This window comes from Arabidopsis lyrata, assembly GCF_000004255.2.
Source record: "Arabidopsis lyrata subsp. lyrata unplaced genomic scaffold ARALYscaffold_7, whole genome shotgun sequence".
Taxonomy (NCBI): domain Eukaryota; kingdom Viridiplantae; phylum Streptophyta; class Magnoliopsida; order Brassicales; family Brassicaceae; genus Arabidopsis; species Arabidopsis lyrata.
In genome coordinates, this window is record NW_003302549.1 from 548,988 (window position 1) to 573,991 (window position 25,004).

Sequence of the window (25,004 nt, forward strand, 5' to 3'; positions counted from 1 at the left end):
TTTGCAGTGAAGACTATATATACCAAATAATATCATACAAACCAACCGAAAGGATAACTATAAAATTAATTCAACTATATATTATATAGTCCTCAATTTGGAAACGGTACATTAATCATCTTACAAACACAAACAAACCACGATGACATCATGCACATTACAAATATAATAACATCGATCATACCTGTTTCCTAACGAGAACATGTTATATAGGTATAACTTGTTTTCATCGATCAGCTTGAGACAAGGTAAATTAACTTTTAATATTGGTTGATTCAAAAGGAAAAACAAATTGAAATCACCAGAAGAAGTTGGAGAGAGGAGAGTGGTGAGAGGAAGAGAGAGAGTCGTCGTCGAGATGATTAGAAGGAGAGTGAAGGTGTCTTCCTTCGTAAGTAGTGATTACCATTCTTGGGTCATCTGCTAACCTCTCCACTCTCTTCTTCACTCTACATTTGTCTTGTGTGCATCTGTAATAGCTCCTGCCATTTACAAATTATATATTCATTATTTAGTTAATCTTATTACAAATATATGGTAAAAACATATATACGGTCCAACAAGCTGAAAATGCATCAGAACATAATACATTTACTGCGCAAAAGAGAAGATAGTTTTCTTCTGATTTCTGTTGGTACTGACCAATAAAAAGAAAAAAACCGATGATCAACAAAATTCTTAAAAGAGAGGCTATAAATTAATTGTATATTCATAAAATTATATTCAGATATATCCATGCTTTAATATGTATATACATAACTCAAAAGGTACATATTTCATGTGGGAATAAACAATTATTGTTTGTGGTTAGACTAATTAGTCGAATGCTATGTGTTATGACCAACCAAATATAGAGTGCTTTATCACACTAGATATTAAGGCAACTAATGGAACTTTATCACAAAGCTCATGATAAGACTTTACAAAAGAACTATATCAATTACCCAAACAAATCATGTTGGTAAATGTCAAATGTCAACATGTGAGAAAGAATCTTACTGAAACCCCATTATGTCACACATAACACTCAAATGTTTCTACATGAAATTACTTTTCTTTCTTTCTTAACGGTTATCTTCTTTTCCTATTTTTGTATAGCTACTAATCCCCAGAGGGCCAAAAGTTTTTGTAATAACAGAACTGATACTTATATACAGAGAAACACCAGAAAGATTCTACTAATAATTTTTCATTCCCTTAGCAAAATCCTAAAGCAATGATTAATCTTTACATGGCTCATTATTAACTACAAATTTTCATCATATATATATTAGTTAAGGTTAAAAACTTGAAGAAAAAAAAACTGATGATTCAAGTCTGTAAAGTTCTTATGTTAAGTCATCATTAACCTTCAAGGAATAATGTGAGGCAGAGAGAGTGAAATAACTGATATGTAGTCATCTTAATTAAAGAACTGCTGAAATTTGAAAGACTTGGAAACCAATTTCAAATAATAAAATTAATAAAATGATAAAATAAAATAAAAGTAGTACCTGGGATGCTGGGTGTTTTTGACAACTTTCTGGCCATACTTTCTCCATCTATATCCATCATCTAAGACATCAACCTCGCTAAGAGTCTTAAAGCAAAACCGAGGTTCCCTCACTTTTCTTCTTGTCTTAAGCTTCTTCATCTTCAGAGAAGAAACTACACCTAACGACGCCGTGTTATGTTTATCATGACGACGAGGAGTATCATCATGATCATGATGATGACCATTATCATCATCATTAATACCACCACCATCGCCAACCTCATCATCATTATCATCAACATCAATCTCGCTTCCATGGTTGTTTTTCTGGCTGCTTCCGTATCCCGCTTGACTACTCCATGCCCTAAACCGCATTGACACAATTAAACACTAATTACTTATATATAAGTAGCTGAGTCCTGTGTGCATGGTTGCCTCAAACTAATTGAAAATTCTGTACAATAAAGCAAAAGAAAGTAGTAGAGAAATATATGAGCTTTTGATATTTAAATATATTTTTTGAAAAAATATTGATTTTATAATTGATTTTTATTCGGATGCACAAGTTATACAAGACGGTGTATATGTAAGCGTTTGCATATAATTTTTTTTTTTTTTGTGTGTGCATATAAATTACTCGTATATAGATAAGGAAAAACACTAAAAACACTTAAATCGTTCTTAATTAGGCTCTTAATCGGCATCGATATGTTCTTACGCCAGAAAGAAAAAAGAGAGGAGATTTGGGATCTTTTATTTGTAGGTGTGGAGATTCTAGAGATAGAAGAACCTTATTTATATGTATTTTCGTAAGTAACTTACCATGGATTTGGCAAAGGTCTTTGGGATGATATACCACCGGTAAGACGATGATGATCGAGATTAAGAAAACCATCATGATCGTCCCTTTGCTTTGATGAGGACAAAGACGAGATTAGGGTTTCGGGGAGATTCGCCATGAAATTGATGGGATCTTGAGGATGACTTATGAATGAGGAAGGGTTATTATGACGGAAGGAGTTTAAGGAGTTTTGACCTAGAAATAGAGACCCAAGAGAAGAAGGAGAAGACGAAGGCGACGAAGATGATGAAGATAAGGTGTGACTAGGAAAAGAGAAGAAGAAACCTAGATGGTTAGTATTAATAGGGTTTATGATGGTTTGTGATTCATCAAACAAGCTTATTCCTTGGTTTATCGCACCCATCTCTCTTTCTTTTACGCAAAAGCTTGACGAAGATGAGATTGTGCGTGAGAGAGAAGTTTTTGTTTTGCTGGATATTTTGTTTGATTTTGGGTTGAGAGTTGAGATAATCCAATCCATCCATGTGAGTGTTTCGATTAATATATAAATGTTGGAAAAAGAAAAGGTGCAGGTGGGTCCAATTAGATTGGTTTTGTTCGAAAATTTACATGTGACTAATATGCTAATTTGTTTTGCACTCGCCTGATTTTGAAATATACTAGTGATCTCGGAATTTTTTGAAAAGTATTTGTTGATATAAATAAAGTTTATGTTTATGTGTGTGTGTGTTTTTTTTTTGTTTTAAATAACTGAGGTTTAAGATGTTTTGATTTATGGAAAATTTAGAACGATTATATATAGGATATCAAACGAAGTGACTTAAAGTTTTATTATGTTTTGGTAGTAATATACAATTGAGTTCCATTGGTAACCAAAAGCTGTTAGCAGTTAGGTTTTCCGGAATAGTGCAAAGTTGTACGAAAGAGCTGTACGAGAAAGTTGTAAAAAAAAAACTGAGAGTAAAACTTTTAATAACGCTTTTGGTAATGTTTTTATGATTGATAACTGTCAAAACTGTATACTTTGTAACATTTTGTATCTCTTTGTAAAGTGGTTACCAATCAATGCCAAAATTCGTAAAAATTTTAAGTTGTTGAAATGTTATAACAATGTACCTTTTTTTCAACGTTATAACAATTTACTAATTTGATCAATGCATAAAAATCTATTCATTTACTCAAATCTTTTTTATTTTCCTATGCATGCAGCCTTGCAACTTTCACAATATAACAAGATTTGAACCTTAAATTGGTCTTTATCACACAAAAAAAAAATTCTTAATTTGGTGGGAAAACTACAGACGTATAAACATTTGTCCACTTATGCTTTTCGAAACTAAGATTATTGGTTCAAATTTGATGTATAAAAGAAAGAATAACCAGAGTTAAACTAAGTTTTTTTGCTAGTCCATATATGATTAATGGTAATGTTTTATTTTCCCAACTTACGGTAGTTAAGAATTCCATGAGTTAACGTTACATGGTATTTTATCGTCTAGTTTTTCTTTTCTCAAAAACATTGAGATGCATTATTATGAACTATTGTCGTTTAGGCAATTTCTTTTTCTACTTGATGTAACAAGAAAAAAAAAAGAAAAATCAAGAAAGATAGAACAAAAAGCAGAAAACGCGTCAGGGCACTCGAGAGAAAGATGAAGAGGTAGTGGGAGTTAACGTCGTGTCGCTCAAACGGCAGCCAGCTTTTGTCACGGCGTCCCGTTACGTCCCTCAAACGGCGTTCATGTGTTCTTAATTAACGCCTATTTTTTTTATGGATTTATTTAATAAAAATCCAATAGTAATAATAATTATAGTTTCTTTTTTTTATAGAGTTTTATTTATATAGAGACGGTAAGACACTATAGTTTTCGGGAAAAAATACACTACTTCTAATTTTAGCAATTTTCGCGTTTTGAAAATAAAATCCATATATGTGTTATGTGTAATGTGTTAGCGTTCAGACGATTTAAAATAAACGAATAGAGAGGGATAGTTGCACCATTGTTGTAATCATTTTTTCCCAAAATAATTCGAAATCCTCTAGAAGTGGTGTTTTCGAAAATATTTTACTTTTGAACAATATATTTAATTTCTGAAATCATTCACCATGGAAAAAAATGGCTGGAGATGTGATGGGAATATACACACATCTATCACTTTCTTGTAGCTAGGATTTCATATTTACTTACAAAATGATGTACTACTCAAATAATTTATACGATTGCTATTATTTTGGGAATCCAAAAAGGAATATATAGATTAGGAGGAGCAATGATGAAAAATCTTAGGTGCAAATCTATTACTCTGTACCTGTGTGAGGATATCATGATTATGATTTGATGAATTAGCCTCCTATTTGATATTTTTTCGTTAAAAAATTGCACCTAAAAAAATATAAATATCATATACTATTAATCATACAAGAGAGAAAAGTTTGTTACCTTTTGCAAGATCGCATTTTGTAATCGTTTCATCGAGTTTGGAAACCCCACCGTTCTCAAATTCCAAGCCCACTTATTTTTACTTTATGTATATCTGTGTACATACATATAAATACACGCATGATTACCTCATATCAGTATTTTGCAATATAAAAGTGATTTATACATCACACTTTTATATACTATAAGGTTAAACAGACGTTTATAATTATAACAAAGCACATATTCCTCCCTAATGCTATAATACATTCATTATCCATTTTAGAAGATTTGTTTTGTTTCAAAAAACCATTAATTAGCTAAGAAAGTAAGACGTTTGTTAGTTTTGTTTCATACACTAATATTCAAAAATATCATATATGAGCTTTATAATAAAAGTAGCAACCCAAGTTATTTTTGAGTTATCGTTCCTTTTTTCGTAGTAAGTAGTAACTAGTAACCCATATGTTTAAAAAGTATTTGCACTGTATTACTAAAATTTTCTTACATGGTTAAACTGTCCGCAGAATTAATACCACCCACTCACTCGTGTTGATTTTCTAGTCGGTAAAAAGGAACCTCGTCAATAATAGCAGCATCAGTTAGTCTTACATCATTAGTAAGTATCGTAATTGGCGCCGTACGTTTGTTGATTCGAACAAACAAAAGAAGAGACAAATTATGTGATTTCTTATAAGTTATAACAAACATTATATTCAGTTTCTTTTTCAACACTACATTATACAAATATGAGTGATGCTACAATAACTCATATTGTAATTAACAAATAATTATAATTGTGATTTTTTTTTGTTTTTTTTGGAAACCGTAGTGATTAACAGAACATGTATGAGAATCATCTTTAACAAATTCATTGTATAGCGATATAGAATGATTAGGGATACGTACATATATTATATTTGGATATGTATTATAGAGTGAAAACAGTTTACTGGATAATGATTTATATTTTATATAGTATACTTGTTTTCTAAAATAAATTTATGTATTTTGTATAGTTTGTAAATTTTTCCTTGAGCGTAAGGACAGCGTCACTATGACATCACATAGAATGATAGTGTAACGGAACATCACGTAACTCGTAATGACATAGGTTTCTTTTTACACGTTGATGTTCGTGTGTTTAGTACTATTATATGATTTGCATTTGGAGAGAAATGGTAATTTACTAATTTTTTTTGTGAAAAAAGAAGATTTTTTTTATAAGTAATAATATGGATCTGATTAATGGGCCTTCAGAAGTGGGGAAGAGATTGGAGTGTGGGTTGGCGAAAGTAATCATTTCGTTTTTTATTTTTCTTCGTATATGTATTTAAAATCTTACATTATTCGTTTCCACATCCATCACCTTTCTTCCTCTCGCTTTACCACTTCAATAATTACATTTTCAGTAATCTCTGTACAATTGTTAGTTTCATTTTAACTTTTTAAGCATTGTATCCAACTAGGACCGTAACTATGACTAGTTTTGTCCGGTTCGTTCGGACGAATCCCCCATAGTTTTGAGTAACGTAACCGGCAAATCAGATAGGGTTGACAAACAAAACTTGTAGTTGTTTATCGAAATCTAGAACCAGCAATTTGATGTCTAACGAGTTGAAAATAAACAGTAATAATACGAAACATAGAACCAAAAACATTTCACTTAGCTCATTCCAATGAACTAGAGTGAGGCAGGAGGAATGAATCCATTGTCTTATGTCTACACTGCTACACATGCATCCATTGTCTACACATGTAGTATCAATTATCAAATAGACAAATACCAAAAGACATTGATCTCGTTGACTTTCTAACAAACAAAAAATCGGAACATATAAAGTTGACTTTTAGGTTAGGCACAACTAATGAAACCCACCAAAAAGGGAGCAATAGAACTTTATCGTACAAATTTACAACACATATATACCATGTTAAAAAAATCGCTAGCCGCTAGTCGGGCGGTGAGGGTGAGCCTAGGGCTATTTAATATTTTAAACGGGAATTAATCGAGATTAGTTTTAGGGCTATTTAATATTTTAAAAACATATTAATTCATTATAATTAAGAAATTTATATAATATTATTTTTAAAATTACATAAAACACATTAAAACAAGATTTTATACTTAAAATTATGATTTTTTATACAAATTACGAATATAAGTGGGATGTTTTGAATTTTAGATTAAAAAAAAGGGCTAGGCGCCGTCTAGGCGCGCGGGATAGGCGGACAAAAATCGGACTAGCGATTTTTCTTACCGATTTGGACAAAATCACCGTGGTTCCCTTCCGATCAGCGTCTAGACTGCTAGACGACCGATTTTTAGAACAAAGCATATATACGTTCATACCAATTTATAAAGATTAATTTAATATAAGGAACAGCTAAGGAAAGAAAGTATCATTTTAAAAAGAAAGAAGAAAATTTTATGAAAGAATTAATACAAAAAAGCGGGGCATGAAGAGAAATGATGACACCATGCGGGGACTCTGCGTCTGTTAGAGTTATAATTTGACAACATTATATATTTATATTGATCTGTCTTGTAAATGTCCTTCCTTTGTCACTTTATGCGACCTCTCTCAATGCCCTGCATATTTCTCTCTTTGCTTAGTTTTCTTTTGTCATATCCATAATAAACTACAGATTTTTTTTTGGTTCATTTACGTCCGAACATATTTGTTGATAGTTCTACTAGTAGTCCTTTTTCAAGCATAACTTCATATTCAAACTCCAAAATTAAACTATACATCTTAGCTAAACTGGACTAACGAAATCTATACGTAGATTACTATTTTTTTTTGTTTCCTCCCATAGTTGCTAATTTTGTTTGCCTTTTGAGCCAATAGACCCACTTACGTCATGTTTAGTATACTCTTTTTTTTTTTTTTCGTCAGTTTAGTATACTCATATACATTATACAACATATATTTGCAATTTAGTAGTAAATGAGTTAAAGAATCGAATGATCGAACCTTGTGAAAATTCAAAAGAAAATACTCATTTCGTATTTAGAAGGGACATATCAACATATAATAACGTGATAATGCGTAAGGTAACATGAGAAATGATAAAGGAAAACATTGCCATGTAAATTTGACATAGCATATGGAAAAATGGTAGTTTGGCTCTAATTTAGCAAGTAACTTCAAATTCAAACATTAGGTGGCAACAATTATGCTCTTGGAGTAAATAAAAAGAAGATAAAAAGCCTCAGTTACAAATGTCAAAACATGAGAAAAGAATTATAACACTAATTAATCCACAATCAAGTGAAACTGAAACCCTAACATGGAGGGACCATCAAATGATTGGACACAACTACACCAATCAAAAACTTAATTCTGAGTATATTTTGGCATAATTTAGTTTGGTGATATGCAACTGGGTCCCATATTAATATGACACAATTTAGAGTAAATTATATGAATAGAAAAAATAGACCTTACCATAAAAGTCATTCGTTATTATTACTCATGTTTGCCATTACAAGTTGTATCCATTTCCTTTATTTTTCCGAAAATATTTTTTCAACGACCAAGCAAAGGAGTTACGTTACCCTTATATTACAAGAAAGTATTATCCGAAAGAACATTTTTATTACATAAAAAAAGTATAATACATTTTTATCCAATCAATCAGTTACGCACATTACTCAAGGAAGGTGCAGGCTAGGGCCACTTATGGGCCATTGAACTAGTACAAATATTTTAGCCCATATAAGAAATATTTTGCTTATATGAAAAGCCCAATTAGTTTGGTTTATTTTTTTTCTTTTAAGAAAAAAATAAATTCCACGTAAGCACAGAAACAGACGACTGACACGGTGGTCCGTGAAGGCGTGAACCGAATCATCGACGGAGGAAACCACCAACGATTTCTCCATCTCACGTCGTCAAATGTTTCATCATCATCTTCATCTTTCGTACGACTTCTTTTTTTTTTTTTGGATTTTTTTTTTCTTTCCAATTGAAGTAGCGATGCTTGCGCAATAGCTCTGCTTGATCTCAACCTCTTGATTTGGGTCTCTCTTGCTCTTGCTCTTGATCTCTCTCAAGGTATTGTAGGTTTTTCTCTGAACTCTTTTCTTGGATCGAATTTCGGTTAGGGTTTTCGCCGTTGCTCGCTGTTTTATCATCCCTTTGGCACGTTGCTGTGTTCGTTGGTGCTTTGATTGTTATTGAGTTGTGTGATACAACTTCGTTGTTCTTATAGAATGTTGATTTGTGCTTTTGATTGTGTCTAGTGTTAAACAAAAAGAGGATGGAAAAGTTGGTGAATGAAGGCCCAACTCTGCTGCAATTGCACAAGTGGGAACCTTCTCAATTGCAACTGAAGCTCTCAGAATTTCGTGAGGCGTTTATTTCTCCGTCGAGGCAGTTGCTGTTACTACTCTCGTACCACTCCCAAGCTTTGCTGCTTCCTTTGGTTGCAGGTAATAACTTGTTTTCTTCTTATTCTTATGTGTAATTGTGTATGTATATGCGTTTCATTTTATTAGCTTTGTTGTTCGCTGTTATCAGGGAGGTCCATTGGCAGTGAGGTTTCGGTAAGCTGTCATAGTGAAGAGCCGAATAGTCCTACATTCTCTGGTGGGTCAGATCCACCTTCTGGATCAGGTTTTGGTTCTGGTGAGCCAGGTTTTGTAGATAATTTCAGTTCTAGTTGCAATAGTTTCCCTTTTATCTTTGATGCAAAGTCTGTTGCTTGGGGTAGTTGTGGAGATACTTACAATCGGCACAAAGATCCTTTGTTTAGGGAATTGTTGTTTGTATCTGGAAATCATGGTGTTACGGTCCATGCTTTTTGCTGTACAAAAGATTCAAGTGACAGAGCCAAAGACAAACCAAATGGTGAGCTGAGGCATGGGGAGTGGGTTGAATGGGGACCTTCTAGGCTTAATCAGAAATCAGAACATGAAAGAGTCTCTTCTTTTGATGGCGCAAAGCAGTGGATGCAATCTTTTTTGATTGATTTGGAAACTACTGAAATTGAGGGTATAAGACAGTCAAGGTTCCCTGAGAAGTCAGCGTTTCCTGCTTCTGCAGAGGTTGTTTCATTCAGCATATTAAATACTGATTTACCTTTCTCGAATCTTCTATTCCAAGACAACTCCATACTTCAGAAGGATAATATGCCTGAGGATGGTAATGTAAATGACAATAATTTTCTCGTAGCATCAGATCCAGCTGCTTTGGATGAAAAATCTCGAGCTGATATGCCCATAAACAATGCCAGTGTAAGCAGCTTGTACAGGTGCATCAAAGTTTTCTCCAGCGATTCTCATTCTCTGATTGGATTTGTTATGGAGTTATCGGATTGTGCATCTACCCCTACAAGCAATGAAAACGAAAGAAGCAAGGGTAAGAGAATTGTCTTTGTTGCCAAGCTGTTTAGCTGGGGGATAGAATGGGCCTCCCTTGTGAAGTTCGGGGAATCAAGTATTGGACCTACAAATGAGTGGGCAGATTTCCGGCTATCTGATAAATTTGTTATCTGCCTCAGTGTTTCTGGTTTGATCTTTCTATATGATGTGAATTCTGGGGATTTTATTTCTCATGGGGATATCTTACAGACATGCAGTCGTGGATTGCATTCTTCATCAGATATGCAAGAACCAACTGCAGAACTAGATCAGCGAAGTAACTTTCAAAATCGTGTTCCATCCATGTCTAAGACTTGCATTGTTGGTTCCGCAGACAGAAGAAAGTTTAGAAAGCTTATCGTAGCTTCTCATACACCACTCATAGCTGCAGTTGACGAAAATGGTTTGGTATATGTATCATGTGTTGATGACTTTGTTTCCAAGGAATACCACATGTCCGTGGAACCTATTCCTGATTTAGGTCATTTTGGGCTTGGAAGTCTGGTTGGGTGGAAAATCGGCAGCATGGACGTTGGCCAGAAAAAAGTGCACCACCCTAGTTCCTCTGGCTCTCGAGGTGAAGATGCTTTTTCCAGGTGTGATCCTAGCTTTTCTGCTTCGGAAATCTCGATATCTGACCCATGTTTGGAAAGAAAACATAACAATTTTGATCGAAGAGCTGGTTACTCTGGTTCATGGTTGAGTGGTTTTTCTGTTCAGCCTAAAACGAATTTGCTGAGACTTGAAAATTTCCGAAGAGACTCGCATGTCATGCGGAAGATGTTTCTATCCACTGAAAAATTAGGATTGGATGATAACATATGTTTTTCTCCATTGGGATTTACTCATTTCTCTAGAAAGTATACAAATAAGGACGATCGAAGCTGTAAGATTTTTCATTATAGTCTGCAGACGCATATGACTACGAGAGATGATAGTTATTTGAATTACAATGTCAACAAGGATTCTATTCAAGGTGCAGAAGAGAATTTCATAGGAGAATCAGTTGGTTGCTCTTTCCAAGGATTTCTTTATTTGGTGACTTGCAGTGGTCTTTCAGTTTTTCTCCCTTCTATCTCAATAACCTCAAATTACCCAACTGTTGAGGCCATTGAATATCTGCAGCCACTCCAGACCACTGTCATGGGATACCAGGAAAGAGACGATTTGAGAGCAGGGGAATCACGTTTTCCTTGGCAAGTTGAGGTCATAGATAGAGTTATCTTGTTTGAAGGCCCTGAAGTTGCAGATCATGTATGCTTGGAAAATGGTACGAAACATTACTCACGTTGTTCATAACCTTGTTGCATCCTTAAAGCTTTTAAATTATAGAGTTTAACCTTCCACAGTTTGTTTATGGATTGATATTTATCTCTTAACCAACGTGGCTTGTCATGCTGAAAGAGTTTAAGTACAAATAGTTGATAATTAGTAACTAGTTTACCTAAACTATGTCATACGTTTTTGTTTGATACGTCAATTCATGTGGAAGCTAGCATAGAACTGAACTTAACTGTAACTGAATGCATGGAATAACTAATTATATGAAATCATGCTGGTGCTTGCATTTTATTTTCAAAATTCATCAGCTGTTTGTGAGCATGAGCAAATGCTTGTTTTGCAGTAGCTCAGTGAATTTGTTGTCTCCTGTTTCTTCACAATTTCTTTACGATTTTTTTATATTCCCTTGCTGTAACAAATAACCTCACATATTGAGACTTGAAGATGTTTATAGATTTGCTGACACTTAATTTTGTTCAATAAGCTTATGGTATGTTAATTGAATCACTGCTGTCATAGGATGGGACCTCAAAATGGCTCGTTTGCGTCGGCTGCAAATGGCGTTGGACTACTTAAAATATGATGACATCAACGAGTAAGTTGCTAGCAATCTTTTGTGCCTAATCTGAGAACCGTAGTTCCCCACAGCAAAGTGGCTTTCTTTAAACAAAAATATTAGAGAAGAATTATGTGTGGTTGTATTGGTTGGGTTGACAACTTCGGTTCTTGTCTTATGATTTCTGTGGAAGGATGTGACTACTTTAGAAAAGAAAGATTGCTTGTTAAAAATTTGTGTAAGAGCGTAAATATGTTAAATGCCATCAATGTGATTCGTTATGTATCATGAATCGATTTTGATTAACCTCTTCTGTGTGGCTAGGTCTTTGAAGATGCTTGGTAATGTGAAGCTGGCAGAGGAAGGCATGCTGAGGGTGCTCTTTTCTGCTGTGTATCTATTGTCGCACAAGAATAGAAACGATAATCAGATTTCTGCTGTATCTAGGTGAGGATCTTCTGAGTAATTAGTGGCATAAGGATAGTTTGTTTTTCAGGTCTCAACTTCAATGAGGTGGATTAATAATGAATCAAAAGTAGTGTTCTCCCTGCTTGGTAGATATTTCCTTACACATTAGCATGTTTTTTAGATCTATAACTATGCTGTATACATACATCTTTATGAATTTAAGTGAAATTAAATTTATTCATACGTGTTACACTTTGACTTAGATTGAAGGCATGTTCAGATTCATGTCCCCACAGCTTTAGGATTTAGTATATTGATTCATTGACATGCAAGATTTCTTAGAATCCAGTTTTAGCAACATCATTATCTTGTACGGTTTAGTAATGCCATTAGCTTTATTGACCGGGCTATTTTCTCGCTGACATATTCATACTTATTGCTACATGTTGAATATAGGCTCCTTGGATTGGCTACAAGGTTTGCGACTGAGATGATTCGCATATATGGGTTACTTGAATATCAGAAAGATGGATACATGTTGGACAGCAAACCTAGGACACAAATACTTTCACTTCCACCAGTTTCACTTCATATTGATGTAATGGAAAATTCAAGGAGGTTGTCAGAGATGGGTTATCTTTTAGAGATCACCCGAAATTTTCAATCCCGTATTACCAGAAAGTTTAAGAAGCTAGGAAAGGTATTATATGATATTAATACTAATATTAATTGTATATTTTGTGTTTTTGCCCTAGATTTGACATATGATATGTGTTGTACAGGGAAAGAATGAAAAGTCACTGAACCTGGTAGACCCAAATTCTTTGCAGGATGATTCTCAGCTTGAAATTGTTCCAGATCCAGCATCTGCAGAGTCAAGACAACTTGACACGTCTTTATTCGATACCAATGGGGAGCTTGCTTTGACGCCTATGGGTATGATGACAGCCAAAGCTGGTCAAATCATTGGCGAAAGAAGTTATGCATCTGGCCTTGTACCCCAAGTGGTAGTTGAAGAGAAGAAAGTTCTTCCTCTGGAAAATCCCAAGGAGATGATGGCTCGTTGGAAGGCTAACAATCTGGATTTGAAAACTGTGGTTAAGGATGCCTTGCTCTCTGGTCGACTCCCTTTAGCTGTTCTCCAATTGCATCTTCAACATTCAAAAGACGTGGTTGAAGATGGAGAGCATCATGATACATTTACTGAAGTTCGTGATATCGGAAGAGCTATTGCTTATGACCTATTTTTGAAGGTAAGCCTGAAAATTCTTGCTTAGACAGAGTGATGTATATGTATGATGTCTAGCTCTTGACTTTCTTGATGTGTAGGGTGAACCTGGGGTTGCCATTGCGACTCTGCAAAGGCTCGGAGAGGATGTAGAAGCGTGTCTCAATCAGTTGGTATTTGGCACAGTGAGAAGATCTATTCGATATCAAATTGCTGAAGAAATGAGAAAACTTGGTTTCTTAAGACCATATGAAGACAATGTACTGGAGAGGATATCTCTTATCGAGGTATAACATTTCTTAATCATTTCTTGCCATAAGGGTATCTTGGTTCTGTATGATGCTAACTTCATTTCAACTTCTTTGTTGCTTGACCCTGTGACAAAAAAGAGGCTTTATCCTAGCAGCCACTTCTGGGAAACGTATCTTGCTCGTCGAAAGGAACTCCTTAAAGCTTCACTACCTTTTGACTCCAGTGAAATTAGCTTGCACCTTGTGGGGTCTTCTCTGTTTCAGCATCTCAAGCTTGATTGTGGTGAGGTTGATGGTGTTGTTCTAGGTTCTTGGACTAAAATCAATGAGAGTGCATCTGAGCATGCGCCTGATGAAACCGATGCAGTTGCTGGCTACTGGGCTGCAGCAGCCGTGTGGTCAAATGCTTGGGATCAGAGAACATTTGATCATGTAAGAAGTTGGATAGTCATTCTTTCTCGTTACCCTCTAGATACCTGACTATTTATCTAATTGCACCATTCTAGAATATTAATACCTCCATACCCTGGGGACGTTCAAATTGATTTCAACCTACTCTGCATATATAGCTTGGAATTGGACCAGTTGGATTATCTCTTGATCTGCATAGCTTAACACTGTTTGTAGTCTTACACTGGTCTTTACAGGAGTTTGTTCAGTTGTTTCCTTGTTTTATAAAGAACGAGACAAATACAGACAATAAGCCATCTGTGCTTACTTCTCGAATAGCCACCCTCTGCTTATCTTTTCCTCTTAATGAAAAGTGTGGATGAAATGTAGATCTGTAGATAATGATTGTGCTCTTAACTATATTCTATTTACTGATTCTCTTTAAGCTTGGGTTCCATTTTATATCTTCTTTCTTGAAGTAGCACATTGTAGAGCATTAGATGGCTGCTACTGCCATCTATTAGTCCTACAAACCCCTCAATTTGGAAGTAGACATTGTTAGATTTCAATTGTTAGAGTAACAATGATACATTTGATTGAAGGGTTAAAGACTTTACATATCAGCAATGGTTTTCTGTTTTTGTAATTTTTTGTATTATTCCATGAACTCACTCAGGCGAAGGTTGGTTTGTTTGTTTCAAATAATGTCTGCATTTGTTGGTTTTGAGTATTGTTTCTTGTTGAATATTTTGTGCAGATAGTCTTGGATCAACCCTTAGTCATGGGTGTTCATGTTCCATGGGATTCTCAGCTGGAGTATTATATGTGTCGCAATGATTGGGATGAAGTCCTTAAGCTGTTGGATCTCATTCCTGAAGATGTTTTATATGATGGAAGTTTGCAAATTGCTTTGGATGGTCCGAAACAGTCTTCTGGCGTAAATTATTCAGTTTCTTCCCGTAGCGATTATATATGCTCCATTGAAGAAGTGGATGCTGTACTTATGGATGTTCCTTATATCAAGATATTTAGATTGCCTGCAGATATTCGGTGCTCCTTGTGGCTAACAGCACTCATGGAGCAGGAACTTGCAAGAAAACTTATATTCTTAAAAGAATATTGGGAAAACGCTCTAGATGTAGTATATCTTCTGGCTCGGGCAGGTGTCATCCTTAGTAATTGTGAAGTTTCATTTAAGGAGGAAACTTGTAGGCCATCCTTAGATCTTTGTTTGTCCATAAAGAAGGGAGGGGCAAATGTTGATACCCTGAGTGCTGTACACAAGCTATTCATACATTATTGCACACAATATAATCTGCCAAACCTTCTGGATCTGTACCTTGATCATCACGAATTGGTCCTAGATAATGATTCATTCAGTGCATTGCAGGAAGCTGTTGTAAGTGCTTTCCACGTCCATAAAATATTTGTTTTCATATGTCTGTTCTTTCTACGCCTTTTAGTTTGTCTTTTAAAATCTCAATTTTTACTGAGAATGCCAAGAATCTATCCATGTATTCAGGGTGATTCTCACTGGGCAAAATGGTTGCTACTCTCCAGGATCAAGGGCCGGGAGTATGATGCTTCATTTTCAAATGCACGCTCAATTTTGTCACGTAGTGGGGCACCAAATGGTGAACCCAGTGTTCCAGAGACTGATGAAATAGTTTGTACTGTTGATGATATTGCCGAAGGGGCAGGAGAAATGGCAGCTTTAGCAACTATGATGTGTGCTCCGGTGCCAATTCAAAAATCCTTGAGTACTGGCAGTGTGAACAGGCACACTAACTCTTCTGCGCAGTGCACTTTGGAGAATTTGAGATCATTTCTTCAGAGATTCCCTACCTTATGGAGTAAGCTTGTTAGTGCTTGTCTTGGGGAAGATATATCTGGGAACCTTTTGCGGACCAAGACTAAGAATGGTAAAGCCTGATCCACCACACTTTTTCTTTTATTCTGTGTATATTGAGGACATACTCTCTCTGACTCTTTGGTTTATCAGTCTTGTCAGAGTATTTGAATTGGCGTGATGGTGTATTCTTTTCAACTGCACGTGATACCTCACTCTTGCAGATGTTGCCTTGTTGGTTTCCTAAGGCGGTTCGTAGATTAGTTCAGCTTTATATCCAGGTATCCATTTCTGATTTGTATGTCGTATGTGCTCTTCTGAGTTGTAGAACACTCCTTCAACTTTCTGGAATTGAGGATCTAGTTCAACTCAATACTTGCACTGTAATCGGCGATATAATAAGCTTAAGAATTTCTATGAAATCATGTGATGGTTGTGAAAAGGCAGACATATGAAAACCATTAGGGGGAAGTGACCACTAAGATTTAGGGAGAAAGGAAAACACATCAAATTAGTTTTACACCAATCTTTACCATTTTACAAAAGAAATTTGAGGCACTATACCAAAAGTGGTAGAATGGAACTGTTATTCTGGTCTACTCAGTTATTAGTGTTTTTTTTGGGTGCTGGCTTCTGTCTCGTCAATACAATTAGTAGGTATTTTCCTCATGCATCTTCTTGCAGATTTTCCGAGAATGGATAGCTTGTTTGTTGTTATTGTTGGTTCTCTTTGACTGGGAGACCTTGAATTAACCCTATAGTAGAAAAATGGCTGCTAATAAACTTACATTTGTACTTCTTATCACTGTCTGCCCCATGGAATTCACGAGCATACATATGTTTTGCTTATAATTGGCTACTGATATAGTTACACACCTGCTCGTTATTAGTAGTTGAAGTTTATCTACTCAACGGAATTTTTTCTGATGTACTGACACAGTCTATTATACCGGAAAATTTTCTTCGTAGGGACCGCTTGGATGGCTGTCTTTCTCAGGATATCCTACAGGGGAATATCTACTGCATAGAGGTGTTGAGTTCTTTATAAACGTCAATGATCCGACAGAGATAAGTGCCATATCTTGGGAAGCCATCATCCAGAAGCACATCGAAGAGGAACTTCATCACACAAAAACTGAGGTGACACTATCAATATATCATATTTCTATTCTCTAACCTGTTGAAAATGCTACCTTTGTAGATGCTTTAACTGTTTCAGTTGTTTAATATTTTCCTCTCGATTTAGTGTCATCTCAATATCTTTTTTTTTACGGAATTTTATTGATGAAAGGTTGTCATCTCATGTTACATGCAAGATATCACTGAGCCTTGTATATTCACTGACTGGTAGAGTTTATATAATAATTACTTATGTTTAAGTTGAACCGAATTTAGGGAACCGAGCTTGGACTTGAGCACTTCCTGCATCGCGGACGGCCACTCGCAGCTTTTAATGCTTTCATGGAACAGAGAGTTGAAAAGCTAAAACTGGAAGATCAATCTGGCTTTTCGACACATGGACAAAGAAATATGCAGTCAGATGTTCCGTTGCTACTTGCACCTCTAACGCAGAGTGATGAGTCACTTCTTTCATCTGTACGTGCTGGTCACCTTACCATTACTAGCTTAAATTTCATTCGACATATCTGCGCGCTTTTATGCTGTCTATTTATGTCTGCATGACTGTTTCTTTGCCTTCAGGTCATACCACTTGCTATCACACACTTTGGGGATTCTGTGTTGGTGGCTTCGTGTGCCTTCCTTCTTGAGCTTTGTGGTTTATCTGCCAGCATGCTTCGGATAGACGTGGCATCCTTGAGAAGAATATCATCCTTATATAAATCAAATGATAATGCGGATATGGCACAACAAAAATCGCTTAAGGGCTCTATGTTTCATAGGGTATCTAGTGAAGATGATCTAATGGGGTCACTAGCTAGGGCCCTTGCTAACGAATACGCTTATCCTGATATCTCAAGTGTCTCTAAGCATAAACAGAATCCAAACAGTATTTCTGGTACTCAACCCGGTCTTCCGCTAATGCTTGTTCTTCATCATCTGGAACAAGCTAGTCTTCCAGAGATTGGAGTAGATAGAAAAACAAGTGGATACTGGCTGTTAACAGGTGATGGTGATGGGTCTGAACTGCGGTCTCAACAGACATCTGCTAGCTTGCATTGGAGTTTAGTTACTCTTTTTTGTCAGATGCATAAGATTCCTCTGAGCACCAAATATCTTGCCATGCTAGCAAGAGACAATGATTGGGTATGCTTCATGATAATTCTTCTTACCTTTTCGTTTCCATGCTAGCAAGAGCGATTATTTGACCTGATGTATGTAAATATCAGGTTGGATTTTTATCTGAAGCGCAGCTTGGAGGATACCCATTTGATACGGTGCTCAATGTGGTACGTCTCTCACTCTTTATTGCTTTCAGAAATCACAAACAGTAACTTAATGTGCTATGTTACAATTATATGACACATTTTCATCTGTCAGGCATCGAAGGAGTTTGGTGATCAACGTTTAAAAGCTCACATACTGACTGTTTTGAGATATGCCAACTCAAAAAAGAAAGCCACCATATTGTACTCAGATGACCCAAGCAGAGGTTTTTCATGTTCCTCCTCAGAGGGTGGAGCTTATGTCTCTGCTGAACTCTTTCGTGTTTTGGCTTACTCTGAGAAGCTAAAGAATCCTGGGGGATACCTTTTATCGAAAGCTAAGGAATTATCGTGGTCTATTTTGGCTCTCATAGCATCATGCTTTCCGGATGTTGCTCCTTTATCATGCCTAACAATTTGGTTGGAAATTACCGCAGCCAGGTGTGACAAAATTTAATGACAGAAATTTAATTGTGTTGGGTGTATCAGAAATCATCTTCGATTCTTGGTTCTCATTTACTTTATCCATAGTAGTGATTTACTATCTCAATGCATTTGCAGTGTATAAGGCGTTATGAACTTTTTTTTATTACAGATTTTCTGGAATAAAAAGATGCATAACTTTTTTCTTAGCTCTAATAAAGATCATGCTTTTCAGGGAAACGTCGTTTATCAAGGTGAACGATATAACAACTAAAATAGCAGAAAATATAGGAGCAGCTGTTGTATCTACAAATTCCTTGCCAACGGATGCTAGAGGTGTCCAGTTTCATTACAATAGGAGGAATCCCAAACGGAGACGACTTACTGCACATACATCTGTGGATTTATTGGCTTCAGCCAATAGTTTAAACACCTCTGCTGGTAAAACATTTTGTTCTCTTAGAACAGAAGCTGCAGAAAATGAAAAAGTTGAAGATAGCAGTGTTACTAATGATTCGTCTGATGAGCATGCGTCTCTATCAAAAATGGTCGCAGTGCTTTGTGAACAACGCTTGTTTCTTCCTCTGCTAAAAGCTTTTGACTTGTTCCTCCCGTCCTGCTCTCTGTTGCCATTTTTTCGTGCTCTTCAGGTTCGTCTTACATTTTAACCCACTATTTAACCTCTCTGTTTTTTTGTTCCAGCCCCTTGATTTTCTGTTTACAATAACGTTTACACGATATATGTTCATGGGTCTGATGCTGTTTGATAATTTGTTCACCATGAGCATTTGCTTTCTTTTTTTCATCTGTTTTCTTGTGGGAGAAAACTGATGATGGAATTCTGCAAAAGCTATGATTGGATGTAAGCAAAAAAAAAGAAGATCTAGACTAAGAATTTGTAAAATGCTCTGGATTTTTGTCAAATGCTTAGTTTTTACTGCCTCATTTTCCCCCCCGGGGTGAATGCAGATATCTTCATAGGGTTTTGAGCTGTCTTAATTCTTTTCTGCAGGCATTTTCTCAAATGCGCCTGTCTGAAGCTTCAGCACATCTGGGTTCTTTTTGGGCTAGAGTTAAAGAGGAATCAATGCATTTTCAGTCAAATATAGCCAAAGATGTCAATTTTGGGGCATCTTGGATCAGCAGAACAGCTGTTAAAGCTGCTGATGCTGTTTTGTCAACTTGTCCATCTCCATATGAGAAAAGATGCTTACTGCAACTTCTTGCTGCAACAGATTTTGGTGATGGGGGATCTGCGGCAACATATTATCGGCGTCTTTATTGGAAAGTTAACTTGGCTGAGCCATCACTCCGGGAGAATGATCTTGACTTAGGAAATGAGTCCCTTGATGATGGCTCTCTTCTGACAGCTTTAGAAAAGAACAGGCAATGGGAGCAAGCAAGAAACTGGGCCAAGCAACTTGAAACCATTGGTGCCACTTGGACATCCTCTGTACATCATGTTACTGAAACGCAGGTAACAAAACTTCTTGGCGCTTATCTTATACTTGAACTGCCAGAAACGTTCTGGCCATTTGGATTCTGAAGGCCAAGCAACTTTAAGAAAATCATGGTCTGAGAGAGACTATTGATCAGTTTATAGCTATTTCTGGGTAATTTTCCCATGCTGTTTTTCTTTGTCTCTTGCTGACGACTTCTCTTGCAGTGCATGTTGGTTATACACTTTCACAAGTGAATTGCTTTTGTAGAGGTTCTTTAACTTTAGGATGAATCACAGATTGCCGTTGTGTATGAAATATATGATATTTTTCTTAATACAACTTCGAAAGAAATGTTATGTTAAGAAGGAACTAGGCATTTTCCCTTGCACAGCATGGTTCTATCTACTCAATACAAATTGCATAAGCTTATTTATTGACTTGAAGTGCTGCCTTAATTTGGTTCCGCATTGGGGGAGATCTGGCTGTTATTGTATTTACGTTTGCTTTGTATTTAAAAATTAGCTGCTTCTTTATTGGGCCCACAGGCTAGCTTTATTGGTTCTAATTATGTTTAGGGGTTCTTTGAATGTCCAATCTTAATAGAAATTTGTATCTGCTTTACATATAGGCAGAATCCATGGTTGCAGAATGGAAAGAATTCCTTTGGGATGTTCCAGAAGAGAGAATCGCATTGTGGGGTCACTGCCAAACTCTGTTCATCAGATACTCTTTCCCTGCTTTACAGGTAAATTTTCTGTTTGCCTCACTTGTAACCAGTTTATATGAAGGCCTGATATTGCTACAAGTGAATCTGTTCCTTATTCTTTTGCAGGCAGGCTTATTTTTCCTTAGGCACGCAGAAGTGGTGGAGAAAGATCTTCCTGCAAGAGAGATCTATGAGCTGTTACTGCTATCCCTTCAGTGGTTGAGTGGGCTAACAACTCTGTCGCACCCGTAAGTGATCTTGCACCACAATATGTAATCATTTTTACTAGGTTTATGACTTTGATTTTACCAATACCCAGGGTTTATCCTTTGCATCTTCTCCGAGAAATCGAGACTAGGGTGTGGTTACTGGCTGTAGAAGCAGAATCACATGTGAAAAATGTCGGAGCATTTAGTTCGAGTAGTATCGGAAAAGACATGGTGAATGGAAATAGTTCAAATCTTATAGACCGAACCGCAAGTATCATAACAAAAATGGACAGCCATATTTCTTCAGCAACGAAAAATAGAATTGGAGAAAAACATGACTCCAGGGCCGCTGGCCAAGGACATCAAAGGAACCAAGACACGAGCACTTCAATATTTGGTGCTAGCACAAAGCCCAAGAGGAGAGCAAAAGGAAATGTCCCACAAATAAGACATTTTGTGGATTCTTCAGATAGGAATACTGATTTTGAAGATTCTTCATCTCTTCTAAACATCAAAAGTGAGTTCCAGCTTCAAGAGGAAAACACGGGTTTGGAAATATCCTTATCAAAGTGGGAAGAATGTATAGAACCTGCAGAGTTGGAAAGAGCTGTTCTGTCCTTACTGGAGTTCGGACAAGTAACAGCTGCTAAGCAGCTCCAACTTAAGCTTGCTCCAGGGAATTTACCTTCTGAGCTGATAATTTTGGATGCTGTTATGAAGCTAGCAATGCTTTCTACGCCTTGCTGTCAAGTACCATTGTCAATGTTGGATGATGAAGTTCGTTCAGTCATTCAATCACAGAGTCTAAAAATAGACCAACCTCTGATTGAACCGCTGCAGGTTGTTCCTTTACATCTTTCTCACCTAAATTTCCATTTGTTGCTTTGAAGACTATTACATTTTCAATAAAACTAAAGACCACTTTATTTATTTTTCTCATTTTCCCCTATCTTGCTCTGATATCTTTGTTTTGATTTTATACTGATTGTTATCTGATTCCTAGGTTTTGGAGAATCTATCGTACAATTTAAATGAAGGCAGTGGACGTGGGCTGGCAAGAAAAATCATTGCAGTTATAAAAGCTGCTAACATACTGGGCCTTACATTCACTGAGGCATATCAAAAGCAGCCAATAGAGTTGTTACGATTACTTTCTCTTAAAGCACAAGATTCTTTTGAGGTAGCATGTCTCCTTGTCCAAACGCATTCAATGCCCGCTGCTAGTATCGCTCAAATACTTGCAGAATCCTTTTTAAAGGTAACTTAGCAAAACTATCTTTGTTAACATATATGTGTATAAGACACGCTTTGTAGATTTTTATTTTTGAATTCACAAAAATCTTTATCTCATGGTTCTTATTGGATCAGCTACTTGGCAAAACCCTCCTATAATGACTTCTTCTTTCCGTCCTGACTCTTTTCTGTGGGTTCTTTCTTGTTCTGTCTCTAATCTGTTTTCTCTTTCCAGGGTTTATTGGCAGCTCATCGTGGAGGATATATAGATTCTCAAAAGGAGGAAGGGCCTGCTCCACTTTTGTGGAGATTTTCAGACTTTTTGAAGTGGGCGGAGCTTTGTCCATCTGAACAAGAAATGGGTCATGCATTAATGCGTCTCGTAATTACCGGGCAGGAAATACCACACACGTGTGAGGTATGTGATTTTGTGAAAGCTTATTAACAATAGTTTATTGCTGCATCAGTTTCAAGATGAATGAGAGGATAATTATTCAACCCTGATTTGGTAATATAATGGAATGCTGTTTTTTAGGTTGAGCTTCTTATTCTGTCTCATCACTTCTACAAGTCATCCACGTGCCTTGATGGAGTTGATGTTCTTGTAGCACTTGCTGCCACAAGGGTTGAGGCTTATGTTGCCGAGGGCGATTTCTCATGCCTGGCTCGTCTAATTACTGGAGTTGGAAACTTTCATGCTCTTAATTTCATTCTCAATATTCTAATCGAAAACGGGCAGCTTGATCTTTTACTACAGAAATTTTCTGCTGCTGCTGCTGATGCAAACACTGGCACCGCTCAGGCTGTCAGAAGTTTCCGGATGGCTGTTTTGACCTCATTGAATCTGTTTAACCCAAATGACCATGATGCATTCGCAATGGTATGTCTTTAGTAGCTGGAACTCAGCCAAGTAAAAGAGTTTATTTCATCATGTTTTGTCTGCTTAGCACAAGTGACTAATTCACTGTCATATTAGATGATAGAGTGTATCTTAGATTAACTTTATCACTTTTGTTACTTGTGCACGTGAAGGAACATTTTGGGATAGATTTTTAAAAAATTACTCCTGTTCATGGCTTTTTTCATGAGACATGCATTATCTGCAGGTATATAAACACTTTGACATGAAGCATGAAACGGCTACTTTGCTAGAGGCCCGTGCAGATCAGGCTGCACAGCAGTGGTTTCTACGGTATGACAAGGATCAAAATGAAGATCTCCTTAATTCTATGCGCTATTACATTGAAGCTGCGGAAGTTCACACTTCTATTGATGCTGGAAACAAAGCGCGAAAGGCTTGTGGTCAGGCTTCGCTTGTCTCCCTTCAAATAAGGATGCCAGATTCCAAGTGGCTCTGTTTATCTGAAACAAACGCCAGAAGAGCACTTGTTGATCAATCCCGTTTCCAGGAGGCTCTGATTGTAGCAGAAGCTTATGGTCTTAACCAGCCAAGCGAATGGGCGCTTGTGCTTTGGAATCTGATGCTCAAACCCGAACTAGCGGAAGATTTTGTGGCTGAATTTGTAGCGGTGCTTCCCCTACAGGCTTCAATGCTTCTGGAACTGGCTAGATTCTACAGAGCGGAAATGGCAGCTAGGGGAGACCAGTCTCAGTTCTCAGTCTGGCTCACAGGAGGAGGCTTACCAGCTGAGTGGGCCAAATACATGTGGAGATCATTCAGGTGTTTGTTGAAGAGAACACGGGATTTGAGGTTACGGTTACAGCTTGCTACAACAGCAACGGGATTCGCTGACATGGTAGATGGGTGTATGAATGCGTTGGATAAGGTCCCGGAAAATGGTGGACCACTTGTACTAAAGAAAGGACATGGAGGAGGATACTTACCACTCATGTGAGTGAGTGAACTCAGAGATCATCTCAAAGTATGCAATGTTAAGTATCTCTCTCTCTCTCTGCTTCATCGTTGTGAGAGGTCGGTGGGGCTGTAAATTAGCCGAAGAAATTGGAAAAGGGGTTTTCGATTGATAGATTTTTGGTGTTGTGGAAGAGACACAAACTTGAGTCTTTTTTATAGGGTTTAGTATTTGTCTGTGTTTTGTTGTTGGCTCTGACAATTCTTCTATTTTTTCTTTTTCTCCTTGTAATTTTTTTGTCCCGGCTATTATTAAATGGCAGTCTTGAGAGATAGAGAGAGAGAGAATACAGTGTACAGTGTAATAACTGTCTTCGGTATAAGTTGTTCTTGTAAATAGAATTGCATTGTTGAACAGTTTCGTAAGCTTTATTGTTTGTTGATTTGCTTCCAATGAATATATTTCATGTTTAAGTTTAACAGAGTCAGATGTGCAATATGTTAAATGTCATTTGTAATTTTTGATCGGGAGGAGTTTTTAATTGATCATCTGTTTTTTTTTAAAACAAAATAGACAAAACGAAGAAAGCAACGACGGTCCCCGTCACATAAGCTCCTCACGCGCTTTCTTTCTCAAAAATTCGAAAAAATCCCAGAGATTTTGATGCGGTGGAGTTCACGCGCCATGGGTGCGGGTGGGTGGGCATAATCACGCACGGAATTAGAAGATTTATTGGAGCAGTTGTTGTGCCCAACAGAGATGATGA

At 36.6% G+C, this 25,004-nt stretch overlaps 2 protein-coding genes across 4 annotated transcripts; one reads left to right on the plus strand and one right to left on the minus strand.

The window, feature by feature from the left end:
* Positions 1-49: 49 nt before the first annotated feature.
* On the minus strand, positions 50-3,145 carry LOC9304976 (probable WRKY transcription factor 13). Its single transcript, XM_002868858.2, has 3 exons — positions 2,297-3,145; positions 1,494-1,838; positions 50-482 (listed from the first exon to the last, which is right to left on the minus strand). Exons 1-3 carry the CDS (start codon positions 2,794-2,796, stop codon positions 299-301), a joined length of 1,029 nt encoding a protein of 342 aa, XP_002868904.2. The 5' UTR covers positions 2,797-3,145; the 3' UTR covers positions 50-298.
* A 5,268-nt stretch (positions 3,146-8,413) lies between these two features.
* LOC9302923 lies at positions 8,414-24,709 on the plus strand. Of its 3 annotated transcripts, none has more exons than XM_021018818.1 (26): positions 8,414-8,757; positions 8,946-9,134; positions 9,223-11,334; positions 11,865-11,940; positions 12,226-12,348; positions 12,766-13,009; positions 13,092-13,562; positions 13,639-13,824; positions 13,927-14,220; positions 14,936-15,577; positions 15,701-16,100; positions 16,181-16,308; positions 16,997-17,167; positions 17,423-17,623; positions 17,729-18,292; positions 18,376-18,435; positions 18,527-18,852; positions 19,070-19,484; positions 19,847-20,311; positions 20,905-21,021; positions 21,109-21,230; positions 21,302-22,031; positions 22,195-22,449; positions 22,660-22,842; positions 22,960-23,304; positions 23,531-24,709. In XM_021018818.1, the coding sequence occupies exons 2-26, from the start codon at positions 8,963-8,965 to the stop codon at positions 24,278-24,280; spliced, it is 9,552 nt and encodes a 3,183-aa protein (XP_020874477.1). In that variant the 5' UTR covers positions 8,414-8,757; positions 8,946-8,962; the 3' UTR covers positions 24,281-24,709. The 3 variants fall into 3 exon arrangements, with proteins under 3 accessions (XP_020874477.1, XP_020874478.1, XP_020874479.1); XM_021018819.1 differs by having other exon boundaries at positions 8,515-8,624; positions 23,531-24,280; XM_021018820.1 differs by having other exon boundaries at positions 8,518-8,757; positions 13,140-13,562.
* Positions 24,710-25,004: the final 295 nt, after the last annotated feature.